At 46.9% G+C, this 21,899-nt stretch overlaps 2 protein-coding genes across 13 annotated transcripts in view; one reads left to right on the top strand and one right to left on the bottom strand.

Moving 5' to 3' along the window:
- Window positions 1–4,858: 4,858 nt before the first annotated feature.
- SFT2D3 (SFT2 domain containing 3) lies at window positions 4,859–8,487 on the top strand. Its single transcript, XM_027082526.1, has one exon. It carries the CDS (start codon window positions 5,992–5,994, stop codon window positions 6,646–6,648), a length of 657 nt encoding a protein of 218 aa, XP_026938327.1. The 5' UTR covers window positions 4,859–5,991; the 3' UTR covers window positions 6,649–8,487.
- A 1,962-nt stretch (window positions 8,488–10,449) lies between these two features.
- Window positions 10,450–21,899, bottom strand: part of WDR33 (WD repeat domain 33) — a 103,276-nt gene continuing 91,826 nt past the window's right edge. Inside the window, exons 18-24 of one of the 12 annotated variants that reach the window (XM_027082510.1) lie at window positions 20,779–20,883; window positions 20,512–20,619; window positions 18,517–18,955; window positions 14,018–14,181; window positions 13,818–13,910; window positions 12,749–12,964; window positions 10,450–10,842 (exon numbers count right to left, since the gene is read on the bottom strand). In XM_027082510.1, the coding sequence (XP_026938311.1) occupies window positions 10,613–10,842; window positions 12,749–12,964; window positions 13,818–13,910; window positions 14,018–14,181; window positions 18,517–18,955; window positions 20,512–20,619; window positions 20,779–20,883 (1,355 nt within the window). In that variant the 3' untranslated portion in view covers window positions 10,450–10,612. Of the gene's footprint in view, window positions 10,843–12,748; window positions 12,965–13,817; window positions 13,911–14,017; window positions 14,182–18,516; window positions 19,027–20,511; window positions 20,620–20,778; window positions 20,884–21,899 lie in introns of those variants that run through there. The other 11 variants (XM_027082511.1, XM_027082512.1, XM_027082516.1 and 8 more) reach the window with 11 other exon arrangements.

Genomic DNA, 21,899 nt, shown 5'->3' with positions numbered 1-21,899 from the left:
TAAAAAATTAGTATAAATACATTTTGTTTACTTGAGCATAAAATGTTAAATTCTAAATTAGTAACCGTTTTAGATAAAATGTAAATGTACAAAGGTTTCTGACACAATTTTTTCAATAATACTGCAAAATAAGAAAACAATTTGTATGTACTTGTGTTCACTTAAGTTCAAGGAAAACGTCAGGATTTCACAGGCTATTAATTGGACAATAGTGAGATTACAGAGCTTGTGGCTGGTATACCGGAAGAGGCCTAGGAAGAGCACAGTACAAGGACTGAGACTAACTGAATTAACTGCTCTACGGTCACACATCCACACGCCCAAAGCCCCACCTCAGCAAGTCCTAGAACACACACACACACACACACACACTTCCCGAGCGCAGTCGCTGGCCGCGCAGCCCACTGGGTGCTCCTCTGCCCCTGGCTGGGCCGCGCCTCCGGCAGCTCTGCACCCCGGGGCTGTCCCAGCCGGGCACCGCCAACAGCCACACTGTCACGTCTTCTGCTCCCGTGTCCTGTCGGTGGGGGGCTGTGCTCCTGGTCCCCCGGCATCCTGTGCTCTCAGGCCCCCACACAGATCACCCTGCTTCTTCCGTGCCCACCGAGCCTGGGACACAGGGAGAACCGTGGGCCCCTTCCAGGTGACCAGGTCCCACCTCCACCCTGGGGCTCCGAGTGGGAAATGACCCCCAAGGTCCAGTCTTTGGGATCAGTGGGTGGAGGGACAGGTGGGGAGGGTTAAACCAGCACCCTGACCACCGCCCCTCTGAGCCCTCTGCTGGGCTACAGTCAGACCAAGCTGCAAGTGGCAAATAAGACGTCCTGATGAATCCTTTGACAGCGGCAAGAGGTGCGGTGCACCAGGGCAGCTATGGTCACGGCCGGGCCACAGAAAGGGCCCTCACCTCAGCTTGAGTCTCCCCTCAGCCCTCCTTTGGGACTCGGCAGTGCCACCTCGCTGCCCCATGACACCCAGCGAGGGCGCCGGTGCCCAGGGTGGCTACCCAAGGAAACAGCACAAGGATGTCTCTCAGGTTAAGCGAGCTGGACACACAAAGCCCTGCTCCACAGTGAGACACACTGTGATGGGCCCTCATTACGCACAAGGACCTCCTGTGTAGGAGGGCCTGCTTCCCTGGTTTCCCCCAGGGGAGGGCCCCGACTCAAGCAACCCTGCCACGGAGCAGGCAGCGAGGTCTGCAGAGCTGAGCTCAGAAAACACTGTGTTCTCAGATCAGACGGCTCTGCCAGAACCCCTGTGGAAGAACAAGCCATCCCAGCCCAGACGCTCTGACTTTCACCAAAGCCTGACATTGCAGGCACTGTAGAACAAATGCCTCCGGTGCCCGCTGGTCACAGTGATAACCAAAATGCCCATGTTTCCAACGTGCTCCAAGCTGTGCTGTCCAATACAGAAGCCACTGGCCACATGTGGCTCTTATCAATTTGATCATATAATGATGCTATGTTATAATAAATTATATTTTATAAATTATGTTGATAATATAAGTTATAGTATAAATATAATTCATTATAAATAATGAATTAATTAAAATTTAAAATGAAGTTCTTCCAACTCACCAGCCACCTTTCAGGTTGCTCAAACTACATGTGGCTAATGGCTACAGAACTGAACATTCACCAAGAATCTCTCCCCATCAATTTACCAGTGGCATTTTTCACAGAACTAGAACAAAAAATTATGCAATTTGTATGGAAACACAAAAGACCCTGAATAGCCAAAGCAATCTTGAAAAAGAAAAATGGAGCTGGAGGAATCAGGCTCCCCAACTTCAGACTACATTACAAAGCTACAGTAGTCAAGACAGTATGGTACTGGCACAAAAACGGAAATATAAATCAATGGTACAAGACAGAAAGCCCAGAGATAAAACCACACACCTATGGTCACCTAATCTATGACAAAGGAGACAAGAATATACATGGAGACAAGACAGCCTCTTCAATAAATGGTGCTGGGAAAACTGGACAACAACATGTAAATGAATGAAATTAGAACACTACCTAACACCGTATACAAAAATAAATTCAAAGTGGATTAAAAATCTAAATATAAGACTGGACACTATAAAACTCTTAGAGGAAAACATAGGAAAAACACTCTTTGACATAAATCACAGCAAGATCTTTTATGACCCACCTCCTAGAGTAATGAAAATAAAAACAAAAATAAGCTAATGGGACCTAGTGAAACTTAAAAGGTTTTGCACAGCAAAGGAAACCATAAACAAGACCAAAAGACAACCCTCAGAGTGGGAGAAAATATTTGCAAATGAAGAAAAGGACAAAGAATTAATCTCCAAAATATACAAACAGCTCATGCAGCTCAGTATCAAAAAACAAACAACCCAATCAAAAAATGGGCGGGAGACCTAAATAGACATTTCAGCAAAGAAGACATACAGATGGCCAAGAGGCACATGAAAAGATGCTCAACAACACTACTTATTAGAGAAATGCAAATCAAAACTACAATGAGGTATCACCTCACACCAGTTAGAATGGGCATCATCAGAAAATCTACAAATAATAAATGCTGGAGAGGGTGCAGAGAAAAGGGAACCCTCTTGCACTGGTGGTGAGAATGTAAATTGGTACAGACACTATGGAGAACAGTAGGGAGGTTCCTTAAAAAACTAAAAATAGAACTACCATATGATCCAGCAATCCCACTACTGGGCATATACCCTGAGAAAACCATAATTTAAAAAGACACATGTACCCCAATGTTCACTGCAGCTCTATTTACAATAGCCAGCACATGGAAACAATCTAAATGTCCATCGACAGATGAATGGATAAAGAAGATGTGGTACATATATATACACAATGGAATATTACTCAGCCATAAAGAGAAATGAAATTGGGTCATTTGTAGAGATGTGGATGAACTTAGTCTGTCATATAGAGTGAAGTCAGTCAGAAAGAGAAAAACAAATATCATATATTAACACATATATGTGGAATCTAGAAAAATGGTACAGATGAACCTATTTGCAAGGCAGGAATAGAAAGGCAGATGTAGAGAACAGACATGTGGACATGGGAGGGGGGAAGGGGAGGGTGGGATGAATTGGGAGATTAGATTTGACATAAATACACTACCATGTGTAAAACAGGTAGCTAGTGGGAACCTGCTGTATAGCACAGGGAGCTCAGCTCAGTGCTGTGGTGACCTAGATGGGTGGGATGGGGGGTGGGAGGGAGGTCCAAGAGGGAGGGGAGATATGTATACATACAGCTGATTCACTTCACTGCACAGCAGAAACTAACACAACATTGTAAAGCAATTATACTCCAATTAAAAAAAAAATCTCTCCCCATCCTCAAGCCAAACTTACTGCTTGGACTCTGGCTTGACTCCCTGCTCTAGGCACTCCTTGCTCATAAATACAGCCCAGCCCAAACCTCAACAGACTCCCTTGTAGCTGCTACAGTTTGCTTTTCCCGAAATGCAATTCCTCTGCTATTCCCGAATAAGTTCAATTTCTGGTAACTTAAGCTTGCCTCGGTTTACCCCTTTATTTAGGGTGACACACGTGAGATAACAAATTGGAATGTATTTGAAAAAGCATACTGAAACCAAGCAGGACCCTTCCAGGGAGAGACCTCCCCATGTCTCCACTTCTTGTTTGTAGAAAAGCTTTAGCCTCCTAGGTGTTCCCCGAGTTCCAAAGAGCAAAGTGAGAAAATGAAGAAACACAGGAAGCGGTCAAGCCAGACAAAATAATAATAGTTTAGCCATAAAACAAAGTTGAGGACCTTTACCTTCTCAAGGGCTGTAGACAATATCCTGAACCATACCCTTGAGCTGTTTTGCAGACACTAAAACCTCCACTAGGTGGAGGAAGTTAACTGCATGCTCACCACCAGCACGTAGACCCCAGACCTGTTAGAACCAGAAGGCTGATGACTGAGATTCCTGAAACATCATCCTCTTGACCTCACCATCAACCAGAGAACTGTGCACAAGCTGATCATGCACCCTGTGACCCTCGCCCTCCCGCTGTCTTTAAAAGCTCTTCCCTGAAATCCACTGGGGAGTGCGGGTCCTCTGAGCATGGTGCTGGGCGCCCTGCAATAAACGCTGCGCTTTCCTCCACCACAATCCAGTGTCAGTGGATTGGCTTTGCTCACATCGGGCAAGTGGAACCAAGTTTGGTTCAGGACTAACAGTAACTGCCAAGATCCAACCAGGAAAACAGAGAGTATTAAGGGGAATTTAATGCGGGAAACAGGTTACACAGGTAACAAGAAGACTGAAAAGTCAGAGACGACAACAGCAGAAAGCCATTAATATCAACCTTTCCATAGAAGAGAGAACAAAGGGGTGTTACCAGCCTATCAGCAGGAGTTGCCCAGGGGAAGCCAGTACAGCCAAAAGCGGCAGACACGGGGGAAATATCCTGGGTTCACCTCCTGCAGTGCCTCCAAAGCCAGGGATACCGGAAACAGCCTAGAGTGGTCAGCCCTGCCTTCCACTCCCAGTACTTCTGGGGCAAGTAAGCCGAACACTTGCACAAGAGTAGACTGCTGTATTATTTAACTGTATCGCACTTGACAGTACAAAAGGACTTCCATGCCATCATGTTCACGTTCACAACAGGCATTTATAAAGTCTAGCAAAATAGGTTTTTCAACCAATGGCTTCTACATCTACAAAAGAAGTATCTACAGGGGACTTCCCTGGTGGTGCAGTGGTTAAGACTCCACGCTCCCAATGCAGGGGTCCCAGGTTCAAGCCCTGGTCGGGGAGCTAGATCCCACACACATGCTGCAACTAAAAGTTCGCATGCCACAACTAAGGGGCCAGCAAGGGAGCCTGCAAGCCACAACCAAGGAGCCCGACTGCTGCAGCTAAGACTCGGCACAACCAAATAAATAAATATTTTTTTTTAAAAAAAGTATCTACAAAGCCTTTCAGGCAGCTTTACTGTACACAAATTGATAACTGTGTCAATCTGGTCAACATCTGTTTGTGTGCTTTTGCAGCAGCCTTCCAGGCCCCAGGAAAAGGGAGATAGAAGAGAACCTGTCCTCAGCTGCTGGCACTGCCTTAAACCAATAAACTTTCACAACTAGAACAGATGAGAACTCAGAAAAAGTGCACCTAAGCGGAATAGGAGTGAACAGCAGGAGGTGCAGCTTGATCCAACGTCCGGGAATGGGAATTAGGTAGAAACCAGAGGGGGATGAAGCCCTGGCAGAGACCCGGAAAGTTGTGACCTACGTGACCACTGGCTGAAGAACTTCAAGGAGGCTCTGAAAAAGAGCAGGGCTGTGGGAGCTACCTCAGAACACCCAGAAGTGCGAGGAGCATGGCAAGGCGGGCCAAGGATACATGATAAGGGGCCTGAAAGACTCAAGAATATTTCCAGGCCTCTGCTGAAACGGGGAAGAGAAAAGAAGCAAACTGGTGGGAGTGGGGGGGTTAACTCTTCTTCACCTCTGTAGCTTTCCCAAAGAAACCACCTAAGACCTGCAGTCTGAGCTTCTAAAAACATTGAATTCATTGACATAGATTAGCATGGTTTTAAGAAATATGTAGATCCCGTGAACCCTTTCCCCATTTTCCCCCAATAGCAACATCTTGAAAAGCTGTAACACAGTATCACAAGATACTGACATCCATAAGGTCAAGACACGTTAAGTTTCCTTCAAGTTCTTTTATAACCACACCGACTCACGCCCCCCAACTAACTTTTAATGCTGCCATGATTTATCCAGGCCCTCATAGCGCCTACACCGGACACAGGACAAGGTCCGGGGCTGGGAGGGTAAACGCACAGGGACCAGCAGAGTCCCAAGCCCCGGGTCCAGCGGAGGCAGCTGAAGGAGCGGAGCCGCAGGCCCCGCCCCTTCCGCCAAGGCCGACCAACAGCCGACCGGAGCCGAGCCGCTTCCAACGGCGACCGAGCAAAACCGGAAGTGGGCGGCAGCCCTCCCCTTCCCGGACACCCCGCCCAAGATGGCGGACCTCCACCGCCAACTGCAGGAGTATCTGGCGCAGGGGAAAGCGGGCGGGCCGGCAGCCGCCGAGCCGCTCCTCGACGCGGGAGAGGCAGAGGAGCCCACGGCCGGGGCCGGGCCGGCGGGGGCGTGGCTCGGCCGCGCGGGCCTGCGCTGGACGTGGGCGCGGAACTCCGCGGAGCCGACGACGGCGGCGGGAGCGACGTGCATGCCGAGCGTGACGCGCGCTCAGCGGCTGGCGGCGAGCGGCGTGTGCCTGCTGCTGGCCGCGCTCTGCTTCGGCCTGGCCGCACTCTACGCCCCAGTGTTGCTGTTGCGCGCCCGCAAGTTCGCGCTGCTGTGGTCGCTGGGCTCGGTGCTGGCGCTAGCGGGCGGCACGCTCCTGCGAGGCGGTGCGGCGTGCGGACGCCTGCTGCGCGGCGAGGAGGCGCCGTCGCGGCCCGCGCTGCTCTACGTGGCCGCGCTGGGCGCTACGCTGTACGCGGCGCTGGGTCTGCGCAGCACGTTGCTCACGGCGCTGGGCGCCTGCGCGCAGGTGGCTGCGCTGCTCGCCGTGCTGTTGGGTTTGCTGCCCCGCGGCGCGGGCACCGCGCTGCGCATGGCGCTTCGGCGCCTGGGACCGGGCGCCACCCTCACCAAGTCGCTCCCCGTGTGAGAGGCCTGGGGCCCGCGCCGTCGGAAAGGACGCAGAGTCCGCCCCCGGGACGCGCTGTCGGGAGACCACACGGAGCCGGCCCAGGGGCCCAGCGCTCGCCATGCCAAGGACTGCGCCCGCCTTTTCCAGAGCGCGCGGGGCAAAGGCTGCTCCTTTACTGTGCCAGCGAAATCTGTAAACTGAGCAGCAGTTGTAAAACTGAGACATGAGCTGTTTCGGAAGCTCCTCAAGTTCAGCGTTTTGTGCTATACTCAGCAGCAAGTGCTATGAGAACTAAATTTTGTCCTTGAGTTGGTGACATACTGTGAAGCATTTATGATAAATTGCTTTTGCGTTAACCGTGGTCTTAGTTTACACTCAGTTGACAAAGAAAAAGAACACTAGCTCTTCCGTTTTAATTAACTGCCCTTATTACTTTTCTCGGACTTCTGTTCCACGTTTTGTCACTTTAAAAAATCCAGTGGTAGACTGTAGTAGCTTAGCTACAGTAAACTTGTTCTCTTCGGCTCTTGGAAATTATTTTTCCGTATTCTTCAATGTGAGTGGATCCATAAGCGTTATTAAAATAAATACTGACTTTAGCCACCGGAACTTTTAAAAGTACTTTAGTTAAGACGGTTTATCTCAGTTTTTTCTACTTTTAGTGGAGTTGTAAACATGGTACCTTATAAAATTAAAGGAAAATTGATTCTGTATTAGATGAGGAAAGCGATGGACCAAGAAGCGTCCTGTAAGAAATACCCAGTAAGGTGCGTGTAAACGCTATGAGAGGTCCGTGGGCAGAACTGGGCTAGGGGACTCCTGGGAGACACATGATTCCACGTGCGGTTTCCATATTTGATGGAAACCATGGATTTCTACAAGGCCTAACTTTTTTCATTCCTAATTTTATGATCTGCTTTTTAACTATAATTTACACTTTACAGTCTGATCTTCATGCAATGTTAAGATGCTTTTCACATCTAATTGCCAAATTTCCTTCGTTTTTTAGGTTTAGCACTTAACTTTTGTTTAGGACCTTCTTACTTACCTTAATTTATTGCCAGAAAGTATGGGCTCAATATTCTGAGGAGTCCAGAAAACTACATGTTTTGTCACTAGCTGTATATTAACTAGGAAGTAAACTATTTAAAATGTTTAAATCCTATGCCAGTGGTTCTCCGTTCACAGAATTACTTGACGACTCAAACCTCAGATCAACTCAGTCTGTCTCTGCGGGGGTGGGGGTGGGAGCCACGCATCAGCATTTTTTTTGAGCTCTCCAGATGATTCCTTTTCCAGCTAAGGTTGTGAACCACTTTTCTGTATGTTGGATTGCACGATTTGAAAATAATTGTCTCCTGGGGCTGGATTCCAGTGTTGCCGAAACTGGGTGTCAGGCAGCAGTCGAGCCTTGCCCCTTTGTCCAACCTCAAAATTTAGATTTTTATCAGCGTCCTAAGCCCTGCTCCAAGAAGTGGACACTAAAGTGACCGACATCCACACTGTAGACTTACCCCAACCCCCCATATTCTCTAAGAATGCTCCCTTGTTCCCCTCTCAGTAAATAGGGTTACCTACCTCAAGAGGAACAACCAAGGGGGTGTTTGTAAAAGCAAATCCACTGTTTCGGGGGAGTGATTTTTTTGACTGGAAAACTTGTACCATTGGCTGCTCTTTCTACCCCCTTGTTAAATCTGCATTCTAGTTCTAAATTTCTCTACAGTTTGCATGGCTGAAGATTTCACAGTGTTGACTTTTATGTTCATGCTACTGTATTTTTAAAAACTGTTTTCCCAACATTTTTTCAAGAATTCACTGTTTGGAAATCTAAGCTTTAATAAAATTCAAAGCACAACATCTGGTATGTGTTTTGACAGTGATACTTTAAAATGCATCACTTACTAAGTAATGCATTACTAAGTAATTAATGAATATATAATGCTGAGTTTTCAGTTTTCTCTAAATGAATTCATTCTCAAAATGTGATCTGGTTATCTGCTTACTGAGGTTGTGTTTTTCAAGTTAAAGCCTTGGAATGTTATGATAAAGTTCTTACCACATAAATCTCAGAAAAAAGCCTAAATCTCTGTATGGATTTGCTCTCTGGATCCCTTTTGAGCTTCTTAGAATTTGATTACAACTTCTTTTTAAGCTATACCAGTGGAGGGCAAATAAAGAATATCCTCAGGGCTTCCCCGGTGGCGCAGTGGTTGAGAGTCCGCCTGCCGATGCAGGGGACACGGGTTCGTGCCCCGGTCCGGGAAGATCCCACATACTGCGGAGCGGCTGGGCCCCATGAGCCATGGCCGCTGAGCCTGCGCGTCCGGAGCCTGTGCTCCGCAACGGGAGAGGCCGCAACAGTGAGAGGCCCGCGTACCGCAAAAAAAAAAAAAAGAATATCCTCAAACCTAAAGCAATCCTGAGTCTCCTAAACGTGTGTTTAGAGCAAAGTGCTGATCAATAGGATGTTTTAAATCGCAAAGTAAAGAGAAAATCTCTTGTAGTCTCTAGGTTCTAACACCCTAAAAAAGCAGTGTGTGTGGTGTCAACATTTTATCTGCAGAGATAACTTAGCACTTACCATTTTTTACATTAATGGAGAATCAGTTACGAGTTTTTTTATATACTCTCCAACTATGTCAGTATCCCTTTCCTAAGCAAGTACTGACACTTTCCAGCACCACTAAATTTGTCAAGGAAACTTTTCTCCTATGCCAAACTGAAGCTGGCAAAGTAATGAGACGTTAGGGTGGCCACAGGACAGTCCTTTGAATAATAAAAGGTTTCTTTTTTATAAAAACAAAGTAAGGGGTCAGTATAGAAAGTATGCTGGGGTTATCTCAAACTGAACTTTTGGCTTTCAATTCAAACTGCGCCAAATGTTCCATTTATTTAAAACTAAAGGAACTTGTTGTGGATGAGAACTTCCTGGCTTACTTTAAGTTGGAACAATCCTCTGCCTTAAACACTGGTGTTTCCACATAGCTAGTGTGGAAGAGGAAGAAGTTATTTAAGTTTTGCACAACTGTTTTAAGAGATATTTTGATCCATTCCTTTTCAACTTAGAACCATTTGTGAAATGATTTACAGTATTCAGAAGGTATGTGTAGTTGATTTCTGGTTTATGTCAAGTTCCTCTCTTCAGAAAAAGGCAATGCAAGTCTACGGTGTGATTACTAGGGGATGCAGCCAAGGAAGACCCCTACTTGGACATCCAGATTTTTTTTTCCTCTGGTGTATAATCTTCCATCTGCCAGAGTAGATCTAACTAATTATAAGGCTTTGAATCTACTTCAAACCTTGTTATAGTTTTGAAGTATTTTTCACGCTACTACAAAAATAAGTGTGACAGAAGGGCTAGATAAGAACTTGTTTAAAAACAAAAAGTTCACAGGTGACTTTAGATGACTTAGAGATTCCCATCAAGTATGCTCACAAATATAAGCAATAATTGTACCCCCCTCAGCAGACCAGATGCAATGGAAGCTAAGGGTTTCCTTAAGGCAAGCACTTGACGACTAGTTGTTTTCTGTTAATTCTTGCGTAAATCACATTCTGTATTCATACAAAAACAACTTTTTCTCTGACAAACTGTACATATAGAAACAAATTTCCAATTGGACATGAACTTAAATTTGTGGAGGTTCCATGTCTTGTGACACTTTAAAAAAAAAAAGAAAAAAAAAATTCCAGCTCTTATCTTCACAAGCCCACATGGGATTTAGGGCAGTGTGGGTGGACAGGACAAAACAAGGCCAGCTACTCTGGGTAGCCAGCTACTCTGGGTAGCCAGCTACTCTGGGTAGCCAGCTACTCTGGCAGCAGTCTCTTCACCTTGAAGACGTCAGGGGCTCCTGGGATTCAGCTGCCCCAGAAAGAGTTCAGGGCTACACGGTGCAGGTTTCCTTTTGTTTCTCTTGGAAAGTCCACAGAAGTTCTTAAATACTGTCCAGAGAGGCCGAGGGGTACTGAGCCCCAGCTTCTACCGACCCCTTCCACCCCCCCTTGAAGCTCCTCGCCTTGGCGGGCCAGAGTTCATGTTACTCCCTCTACCCCAGTTACTGCCACTCCGGCCCCCTCTAGAAGGGGTACCACTGCCTGGAGGGCCCCCAAAAGGTTCATCTCTGTGGTATCCATCATGGTGATCTCCATCCAAGGAGCTGGAACGTCCGGACTTTGGCACTCTCTGAGAAGGTCCAGGGCCCCCTCGGCCTGAAACAAAATAATGGTTTTACATGTGACTTTTTTTTCCATCAGAGACTGTTAACAACTCCTGGTACAAACTTTTACTCTATGATGACCGACAGTGGAACACTTCTTTTTTGAAAAAAAAAAACAGAGTTCTGAGGACACGAGCACAGCCCTCAGAGCACTGAAAGCTGTGCCTCTGCTTTTCTGGACCACCATCTCACTCCTGCCCTGTCTTGTGGCTGTGCACCCCTCAGCCTCACCTACACACGTGTTCCCCGCGGCTATGACGGAACTGACAGGGAGCCAAGAGATAAACACGGAGCACCTCCTGGAGGTCACCGATCATATGGACCATGCCTACGGTCCATGAGATGTGTATCTTCACCCTCCTACGCCACCAGGGGTATTCCAGGGGAAGGTTTGAAAAGCACTGACTTAACATTGGAAGCAACTAAGAAATACAAACTGTTGATGATGTTAATTATTACAATTGCTCTAACCAGGATAAGTGTTTACTATGATTATCCTACAACTATATAGCACTTTTGATTTCCTTTTAAATAATGAGATAAAACATTTCTTGAAAAACAAAAGCACAAAAAGAAAAACACTGGCTTTTAGTGCTTCTCCCAGGGATGCTGTTATTTGTATCAGACTTAAGACACACAAACCTCTAGGTATCTTAATGACTTTTAAGATTCTGACCTTTAAGATTTTTTGTCTTGAGATGATCGGATTTGGACACATCTCCCATAATGCATTATCAGAAGACTACTGCCAACTTCGTCTTAAATTTTTGAATGGAATTTGAATCCAGCTAAGACAAGGAGGTGAGGAAAGCTAGCCAAAATAGCCAAAGGCATTTTGGCTTCTTTTCTTACAAAGCTCAGCCTAGGTGCCCTGGCTGAGTACCACCCGAAGGTACCTTGGCAGAGAATTTGTCAGCTAGGACATCATTTCCACACTAGCCACGTGGCCTCAGCCCTGGACCTACAAAGGTGTCCCCAGTGCCCACCCCAACCGGCAACAAAATGAGCGCTTGGGTGGGGGGATCTACTGGTGACACGAGGTAATTTCTGAGGGCTCTGCACTGAGAAGAACGGAACTACCGAGAACAAAAGGCAGAACTTTGTAATGAAGGGACTACAGCCACGAGGCAGGTGAACTGAGGAGTGGAGCACAGGTTGAGGCACACAAGTCTTTCCAGCAGCCTCCAAAGTACACCACATGTGCAACGGCCCAGCCCAACCTGAGACCACAGCTGTAGTTAGCATTTGGTGGCTACTGCTCTGGGCTAAAAGTCAGTGCTGCCTCTAAAATAAAGGTCCAAAGTTTCAAGTAGTAGAAATAATCCACTGCTCCCCTGAAAAGAAAACCCCTTCCAGACCATATTCCCCAAAGTCTTTGTGACTCTGGGCATAAGCCAAATTCCTCCTGGGTTCAGACTCCAAAAAAAAAAAAAACCACAGAACCTGAGAGAGGACAATTCTTTCTGCCACTGGGGACACCCTTCAAGGTATCAGAGCAGCCACTACCAGAGAGCACAGCTGCCAATTAGAGCCAGAGTCTCACAGATCAGCAGAGAAAGTACTGGGGCAATCTGAAAGAGAGCTGGAGTGGAAAGTGTGAACAAACCAGAGATTCCTGGAAGCAAGAGGAGGAGAACTGCGTAGAGGCTGAGCTTGCAGTCACCCACTGAGAGCTCCAACTGGCTGTACCGCAGCTAGGAACATGTGCCTTTGCACAGTCTAAGCCCTGGAGGGTAGAGTGGAGAAAGGACCCCCGGTACCCCAGTCGGGGACAGACAGAACAGGCATACACTGGGATGGGGCTGGCCCGGAGAGGAGGCTCCCCGTGACCCCTGCAGCCTTCTCGGCAGGGCTGTGGCATCCGTAGCTCCCGAGCTGAAATCACCGGCCTCACTTACCTTTGCCTCCTCGATCCTCAGAAGGACCCCCTGGGGCTTCCATTTCTCTATGCTCAGAGGTTCCTGGCCCATCATGCCAGGGGCGCTTTCGGGGTGGTAGGGATGCCATGTCCATGCCTTGGAGAGAAGAGGACCGTTCTCTGCTAGCTGGGGAATGACCGTCGTGAGGGGGATGGTCAGGGCGGGGAGCATCACGGAAATGTTCATGACCTGGCCCTAATATAGAGAACACAGATCCAGAAGGCTAGGAATCTAACCATCTCATTATATCAAAGTACAGCGTGGCTAAAAGCAGACAGGAATTACACTGTTAAGAATAAGTGGCAACTCCAACCACTGAGCCTGCGCGTCTGGAGCCTGTGCTCCGCAACGAGAGAGGCCGCGATAGTGAGAGGCCCGCGCACCGGGATGAAGAGTGGCCCCCGCTCGCCGCAACTAGAGAAAGCCCTGGCGCAGAAACGAAGACCCAACACAGCCAGAAATAAATTAATTAATTAATTTAAAAAAAAAAGAATAAGTGGCAACTCAAAAACCAATACTCACTCATGCAAGAAACATTTCCTGAACACCTAGTCACATCATGAGTACACAAAAAGGGTCAAGATTAGAAATAAACATGCCTCCTGAAATAAGAGGAGGCAGGGAAGGGCCAGAAAAGTGGTTCTCAGACTTTTTAGTTTCAGAGTGTCTTTACACTCTTAAAAATTACTGAGGATCCCAAAGAGAATGCATTTATGAGAGTTCTAACAACATTTGCCATATCAGAAATGAAGACTGAGAAAACTTTAGTTCATTTAACTGTACTTTCCCCAAACGAAACAATTTAGTGAAAAGAGTGGTATTTAGACAAATCTCTTTAATATCTGGCTCAGTAGGAGAAAGCTGGGCTCTCCCATCTGCTCCTGCGTTCAGTCTACACTGTGGGTTGAAGATGTGGGTTGAAGACAATGCGGCCTGCCACGGAGAGGTGAGTCGCTAAAGAGAGAACCCAGTGGACCCCTGGGAGAGTCCTCAGACCACACTCTGTGAACTGTGGGACCCTAGGCCACACGCAGCTCTACTGCCTTACCTGGCTCTCTATTTCCATCCCAGGAGTCTGGTTTCCGACCTCCTTCAAAGCGAGGGAACTCATCAGGAGTGGGAAGTAAACCCTTCCTTCCTCCTACACAATAGAACACAGCAACGCAGCACTCACAGACTATTTCAGGGGTGTCCACAACAACCTACCTCTCCACCCCGTCCTTCCCACACCCGGGGTTCTCAGCTCACCTCGTGGGGTACCCCGACCTCGCCCTCTGAGATCTCTTCCTCGGGCTGTTTCATCAGAAGCATCAAAATTCTCCTCTGGTCCAAAGTCTTCGGGACCAGGAAAACCATCCCTTCCTCTGGGGGGAGCACGGCCCTCATGTCTCGGGGGGGCTCCTCGTCTGAAGCTGTTAGGGAAAAACAACAGAATATCCACCTAATGGAATACCTTGTAGTCCTCAGTTCATGTTTCAAAGAAGCATAATGATGTGAGAAAATATGATACAATGTTAAATGGGAGAAAAACAAAATAAAAGTATGTATTTTTTAAAGTACCCATTTTACAATCCCAATATGGCACATAAAAACAGGCAGGAGGGAAAAGTATCAGAATGTAGGGTTATTTTAATTTTGTTTTAGGCTTTGAGGAATAATAGCAGTGAGCATTTTTTAGGTGCTTATATCATGCCAAGTGCTTTACATGTACTATTTCATTTCATTTTATCCTCACAACCACCTTATGAAACGGACACTATTACTTCCCTGGCAGTCCAGTGGTTAAGACTCCGTGCTTCCATGGCAGGAGGCATGGGTTCGATCCCTGATCAGGGAACTAAGATCCTGCATGCCATGCAGCACACCAAAAAGAAAAACAAAAAGAAAAGAAACTGACACTACTATTCTACCCATGTGTACAATGGGGCTCAGAGAGGTTAAGTCGTTTACTTAAGGACTCACAATAAGTGTTGGGATTTGAACTCAGCCAGTCTTGACACCCAGCCCAGGCTCTTTACCATTACCTCCCAAATACTTTTCATATCACCATTTATGTTTTTATAATGAATATTACTTATATAATCAGAAAAAAGGGGGGTACAGATTCATGCCTGCTAACTGTACCCGACTTGTTTTGGGGCATCTGCTCTGCCATCTGCCCCGGCCCACCTCTACTCAGGGGCAGGCCTGGTGGCCATGAACTTCACCAATGGCCCCAGCCCACAGCTGACTGGTGTACTGGGAGGGCCTCTGGCTTATGGGTAGCCCACCCGCTGGCAAGCTGGCAACCTGGTGCCTGGGCTGGTGGACAATTTCACCACCTCTCAGAAATTCTGGAACTGGGAAACTAAGTCATCCAGGAGTGTTACTGAAGCAGGACCATTAATGAGGGGGCGCCAGAGCTGTAGCAGAAGCCTGTGGGGAAGCAGGAACAGGGGCCTGCCAGCAGGAAAGGTGTGTGAACACCCAAGAGAGGCCATGGAAACTGGAGAAAGGATCAGAAGGGGGAAAGGGGCTGGGCCATCTGCATGAACTGCCTGCTCGTGGCTTCCTCTCAGGCCAGGCCTTCTGCTTTTTCCTGAGTTTCCACTCAGTTATATTTTACTCCAACATTTTATTTCGAAAAATTTCAAACTTACAGTAAAGATGGAGGTATAGAGCAACAAATGCCCATACATCCTTCACTGCGATTAATCAGTTCTTAAGATTCTGCCACATGAGCCTTTGTCTTTTCTCCATTCATCTATTTATAAATTCATTTTCTAAACCATTTCAAAACCAGTTGTGACATGATGCTTCACCCCTAAATGCTTCAGTAAATTTCTTTAAGAACAAGGACTTTCTCCTACATAATAACACTACTATCACTCTAAATAACATGTAATATTATTTAATATACAGTCCAACTTGAATTTCTCCAATTGTCCTCAAAACGTCTTTTACAGTTGTCTTTATAGATTTCAGTCATCATCACACACTATTATTTAGTGGTCACGTCTCTTTGGTCTACCTTAATCTAGAACAGTCCCCCCACCCCACCCCTCCTGCATTTTACCTTTCATGACCTCGACTTTACTTTTTTTTTTTTTAATTTTTACTGAGATAGGCCCCAACATTTTTGAAGGATCCATCCTTCAAAACGGCTCGTTTTACAGAACGTTTCACAATTTGAATTCATGTGATTGCTTCCTCATGATTAGATTCAGGTAAAACACTTCTGGCAAAACGTCTTACACCTTCACAGTGATGCCAGTCTGTCTCATTGTTTACGATGCAAAAGTGGTATGGCAACAAAACTTCATCGTTGCAAAGGTACATTTTCTCCTTTGCAATTAAGTAATCTGTAGGGTGATACTTTGGCAGCATGGGTGATTCTCCACAATCTTTTTACTCAGTGGCTTTTAGCATCCCCACTGATGATCCTTGCCTGAATCAACTATGACACTGGGTGTTAAAAGAAGTGATTTTCTAATTCTATCACTCCTCCTCCATTTATAACTTGGTGTTTTACTGTAAAAAGAGCTTTCCTTTTTTCACTCCACCGTTCCAGCTACTAGCTACCTTTTTAATACCCTTCTTGTCCTGAGGTAACTTAATGAGCCATGCTCCTGCAAGCAAAGGGGGTATGACCCAGACGCTGGCTGAAATAACCACCTAAGGTGAGGGTGGAACTGACACGGGGAGGTAAGTGGAGCAGGGAGAGTATCAGCAGAGGGCGCTGTTCCCCCGAGAGGGATTCAGGGGAGGCTCCCCACACGTGGCAGGACTCTTTTCTTGTCCAGGCAGCCATTATACGACTGCCCTAGCTACAAAAGGACAGGGGGAGTCTAATGTGCCCTAATTAGAAAACAGTTCCTGTTATGGACTAAATGTTTGCGTCCCCTCCACCAAATTCATATGCTGAAGCCCCATCCCCCAAGGTGACTTTGGAAATGGGCCTTTGAGAGCTATTTAGGTTAGATGAGGTTCTCAGCACGGGGCCCCATGATGGGCTTAGAGAAGAAGAGATACCAACAAGAGCTTGCTCACTCTCTTTCCATCATGCAAGGACAAAGGAAGATGGTGGCTGTCTGCAGGCCAGGAAAAGAAGTCTCACCAGAAACCCACCCTGCTAGACCTTGATCTGGGACTTCTAGCCTCCAGTACTGTGAGAAAATTGATTTCTGTTGTTTAAGCCCCCCAGTCCGTGGTATTTGTTATGGCAGCCCAAGCTGAGTAGCACACCTCCTAATGAACTGAACCCTGTCAAATACATCTCCCCCTTTAACAGACTCATTTATTCCACAGTTACTGAGAACCTACAGGGCGTCACCACTACTGCTCTAGTTTCTGAGGACCTGCCTTCAGGAAGCTACCGTGCTTCTGGGAGATACAAGTAATACAGAAATAAGTATACCACTTAATGTCAAGCAGTGCTAAGTGCTATGCAGAACTATAAAGCAGGGTAAAATAAAGGAACAGGAGGAGAGATCTAAGTGGAGTGAGCCACAAGCATCTGGGAGACTGTGCTCCAGGCAGAGGAAAAAGCAAGCACAACGTGAACAGGACACGTTTGGCACACCTGAAGCGGAGCACAAGCTGGACACAGCACAAGAGTCTAGGTGTGGGTCTGTCACTGACAGATGAAATATGACAAACCGAAGCACAGTAAAATCTGAAACTTTGCACAGGATGCAGAGATTCAAGAACTCAATGAAAGTTATGTTGATGCCAAAGCCATTGGAAATGAGGTTCCTGCAGACTTGTGAACACTTGGGATGTCATTAAGAGAGCTCTTAAATCTTTTTATTAAAAACTCCCCTCTGAGAGCTGCTTCCTTTAACCCCTCTAGTTCACCCTCCCTGGCCATTTTATCAGTCGCTCTTTTCTAACACACACCGTGAGAATGGAGATCGCCAACCCTTACTTCAATTACCTGCAAGCGACAGTCATGAGAAGTATGATGGGAAAAGAAGACACAGGAGAGAGGACTGAGGCAGGAAAGGCAGGAGTGCTGGACAGCACAGCTTGGGCACTGCAGTCGGATGGCCCAGGCCTGAAGCTGCTCTTACACTTACCACCTATGGGACCTTCCAAAGTCAAGAAACTGCACTGACTCTCCATGTCATCCCTTATCTGTAAATGCTGACGGTAGCACCTATCTCACAACTCACTCTAGCAGTTAAGTGAAGTAACATCTGGCACAAGGTAAATACTCAATTACTGTATCACTGATTACTCTGAGTCTCACTTGAGATTTCACTAATTCTTGTTTTTTTCTCCCTACTACTTCTATTCCTTTCGTTACCCCAAGCAAGTTGAGTGTTCAAGCCTGACCTCAACCTAATTTAACAGCGAGATTATTTTTCAGTTTGATTGGATTTTGTTAAGATCTTTAGGCAATTACACAGAAACTATCTACTCTAATTCCTTTATTCTCAATCTAGATATCTGTCTCATACTTCATCATTCTAACCAAGAGAACCTGGAGATTTCTATTCAAATCCAAGAAACTTTACAGTACACTGACCCACCTATCTGTTTAAAAGGACCAAGTAATAAGCAAAAAGAAAAAGATTTCTAAATTGTAGAGACAAAAAAGAACCACATAAATGTTAAAGGCATATACATATTTTTAAGTCTAAACACAAAACCTAGAGGGGGGAGGGTACTCTCTCCCCAGGTGAGAGAGGAAAGAGACTTTTGTGGAGAGAACAGGTGGAAAGCTCCAGGGAAGAAGAAACGGACCCATGAAGTATCCATCCCACCTTTCTTCTCTGCGCCCTCGAAACCGTGGGTCCTCAGGATCCCGGGGGAAGCGCTCGTCTCCAGGTCTGCGGCCTTCCCACGCCCCTGGAGGGCCCCGGGCCGCGCCCCGGCCATCCCCCTCACTGAACTCCCTGTGATCAGGAGGAAACGGAGGCCCAGGGCCCCCACGCCTCCACTTCTCTTCTTGCGGTAAAGGTCCTCCTCGCCCCTCAAATTCACGTAACCGGTGGCCAAAGCGCTTGTCGGGGTGGAAGTCATCTGGTCTGCTGAAGTCATCGGGGAAGTCGGGGTGAGGGCCGCGCCTATCAGGGGGACCCCTGCAGTCCTGGCCGCCCCGGAAAGGACCCCTCTCGGGACCGTGCTCGGGACCGCTGCTCTGCTCGTGCCGTCTCTCTGACATTGGGCCCATGTGATGGTTCGGAGGGCCACGTGAGTCACCTAAAGGAAACAAAACTGATTTTTACCTTGTCTTCCAGGAATCCTGCCGACGTAGGTCTGATTTTCAGCATCTTAAAATTTCAGAATGCATGCTTTTATTAAGAATGTTTTCCCTTTTTGGTTCCCGGCATACTTAGGAGCCAAACGTCCCTAAGGCATCATATGATGAAAAGAACAAGGGTTTTGGGGGTGCAGATTTCATCACTCATTAGCTAAGCAACTCGACCTAGGGCAAATTATTAATCTCAAATGAGATTAGCAACTCAGCTGATATGAAGATTCATTTAGAAAACACAAGAGAGCCTCACCGGCATAAGAACGGGCTTCCCTTCCTGCCCCCATTCCTTCAGTGTTTTTGTTGGGCCCACTCCCCGTACCCAGGGAGAAGGCAACAGGGAAAATTCATGCTGAAAGCCGGGGAGCCAAGTACAAGGAATTCACCCCTGCGTGTGTAAAAGCCCGCAAGCTCGCCACAGGGCCACAGGCCTGCGCTGCCATGACGTCTCTCCTTTAACCCCTAGTTCATTTAACCTGATTTGTTAGCTCATGCTTTGATTCTTAACAAAATCCTCTGTAAGGTCCATGGAAGCATGGGCCTCTCGAATAACTGCTTTGTGACCAAACAGCCTTGCTGTACTTCAGTTTCAGGGTTTATATAAACACTTTTTCTGTCCCTTTCTATGAACGATATCCCTCGTCTATAATATCATCACCATTCTTTGCAGATAAGAGCTTGGAAACCCACTAAAGATTTTTTTTAAAATATTTTAATATATGTAATATATTCAGAGTACTGAATAAAAATGGAAAGAGGCCAATTACACCGAGTTTAGTGTGAAGGGATTTGTTTTCCTGGCTACTGAATGATTATTGCAGCCATTGTAAATGTACACCTATTTTCTGTCAACATACACTTTAAATCAAATATATTTTTTAATGTAGATGGCAAAGGGACACTCTTGCTTCTAAAACAACTAACTTTTAGAAGTGAAATTCCTCCACTTGCCCAGCTCATGCCTTTTACTGCTTTTCCCTGGCAATCAAGACGAACTTCCTTTCCTTACGGCACAGTCGGCCATAATCCTTACCCTTCTAACAGCCTTCCTCTCTCATTTTTACGCATTTCTCTTGGCCATTTCAATTCCTCCTCACCATTCAAATACTAAAATACTTGGAAATCTTAGTATAAAAATACACCATGAGAAGGACTCTCTCTTCTTTCAAGCTTTCTCTGTCCCCTCTACCTTCCCTTCTTTCCTTCCATTAAACCAGTCCTCTCCATGCTGAGGAAAGCGCCTTCGAAGTTGCCTTTTTCTTCAAATACCCCAGGCGTCTTTCCTCCTGGTAAACAGCCCCTCACTTCCCAGCGTGACCCTGCAGCTAATGGCTCCTGCTCTGCCTTCATGTTGCTTGGACTTCGTGTGACCTCAGACACAGCAGACCTTTGACCTGAGGAAGCTGAACACATTCCATTCGAACTTACCTATGAATAATAATCCTCCCATTACCTCTATCTGCTTAAAAGTACCCTGGCTCCTCCAAAGAAAGAAACCCACCACTACAAATCAGAAGGGATGTGGCCCCCGGTGACGGGCGGTGGCGCTGGTTAATCCAGTGGGGGCCGGCAGGGCCACTTTCTCGGCTCTCCCTTCTCCCTTTGGTCCCTGGGAGGAGAAAGGAGGAAGAGAGAGACGGGGGTGTGGTGGGGGTGGGGGTGGTGAAGAGAAAAGGGGAAGAGCAAGGAGGAGAGGGAAGTAGGTGGAGACAGACACAAGGTGGGGGAGAGGGAGAGAGGCAGGCTCTCGGTTTGCTGATGGCTGTACCTTGTGGGAAACAGACTTCTTTTCTTAGGGTCCCCAAATCCAGAATTGGTTCTTGATGCTTTCTTTCTCTTTTTCCCTGTTGGCCACGGCTTCCATAGGATGAGACTAAAATAAACATTTTCCTAATTCCTTTACCTTGCCCTTTCCTACCTCTAGTGACTCATGTAAATTCAGGACTAAGCTTTAAATTCCCAAAGTCCTAGGGCTGAAAATGCTGACAAGGACTTTTCTTAATCTAATCAAACGGGGGCAAGAAACCTAACATGTACCACAAGGTGCTGTGGGCTTAGCCAATTAAAAATTAAAAGGGGTCTAGTTCTTTGTAGTGACGTCTCACAATGCTCACGATTCCCCCGTGAAAAGGCGCACTGAATGTACAACTCCATCCACCCGCACTCCCTCCCGGTCCCACCCTCTAACTCTCCACCCAGGAGCTGCCCACTCACCACAGTCCCGCTCCAGCTCTTCCTGCGCGTGTGAGAGCTGAACACCTCGCAAAGCAGGGACTGCGGCTCCTGCGTGTGTCCCTTTCCAACCCTTAGGGGTGACTCAACTTCCACAGAGCCTCACATCTCAACACTGACAATTCTCATCTCTGTGCTTTTCATATCATCGACAGCCTGAGGCACAACACACTGGTACATGGCTTTCTTCTTTTCAAAGGGTACAGAACAATGTAACCAGCTGAAGAATTCAGTATATGACACAATTTGAGGGGAGATGGGGGTGATATTAAAAACACCGTCAGGGCTTCCCTGGTGGCGCAGTGGTTGAGAGTCTGCCTGCCGATGTGGGGTACACGGGTTCATGCCCCGGTCCAGGAGGATCCCACATGCCGCGGAGCGGCTGGGCCCATGAGCCATGGCCGCTGAGCCTGCGCGTCCAGAGCCTGTGCTCCGCAACAGGAGAGGCTGCAGCAGTGAGAGGCCCGCGTAGCGCAAGAAAAAAAAAATAAAATAAAAAAAAAACACCGTCAAAATCTCTGAATTCTTTATCCCATCAAAAATTTAAACTGAGCCAGTTCAGCTCTCTGGGATGCTAAAAACGTACGCTTGCATTCAGTGAGCACAGGAACCACTCCCATTCCCAGGAGATGAGCAAGGCCGGCCTGTGGCCCAGGC

Source organism: Aethalodelphis obliquidens, unplaced genomic scaffold (assembly GCF_003676395.1).
Source record: "Aethalodelphis obliquidens isolate GAN/ISIS:26980383/991018 unplaced genomic scaffold, ASM367639v1 scaffold47, whole genome shotgun sequence".
In the NCBI taxonomy this organism is placed as follows: Eukaryota; Metazoa; Chordata; class Mammalia; order Artiodactyla; family Delphinidae; genus Aethalodelphis; species Aethalodelphis obliquidens.
The sequence above is the reverse complement of the archived record's forward strand: the minus strand, read 5'-3'. Positions and strand labels throughout refer to the sequence as shown.

Coding starts and splice junctions, on each gene's coding strand:
- SFT2D3 (XM_027082526.1), top strand. CDS start 5,992: ATGGCGGACCTCCACCGCCAACTGCAGGAGTATCTGGCGCAGGGGAAA.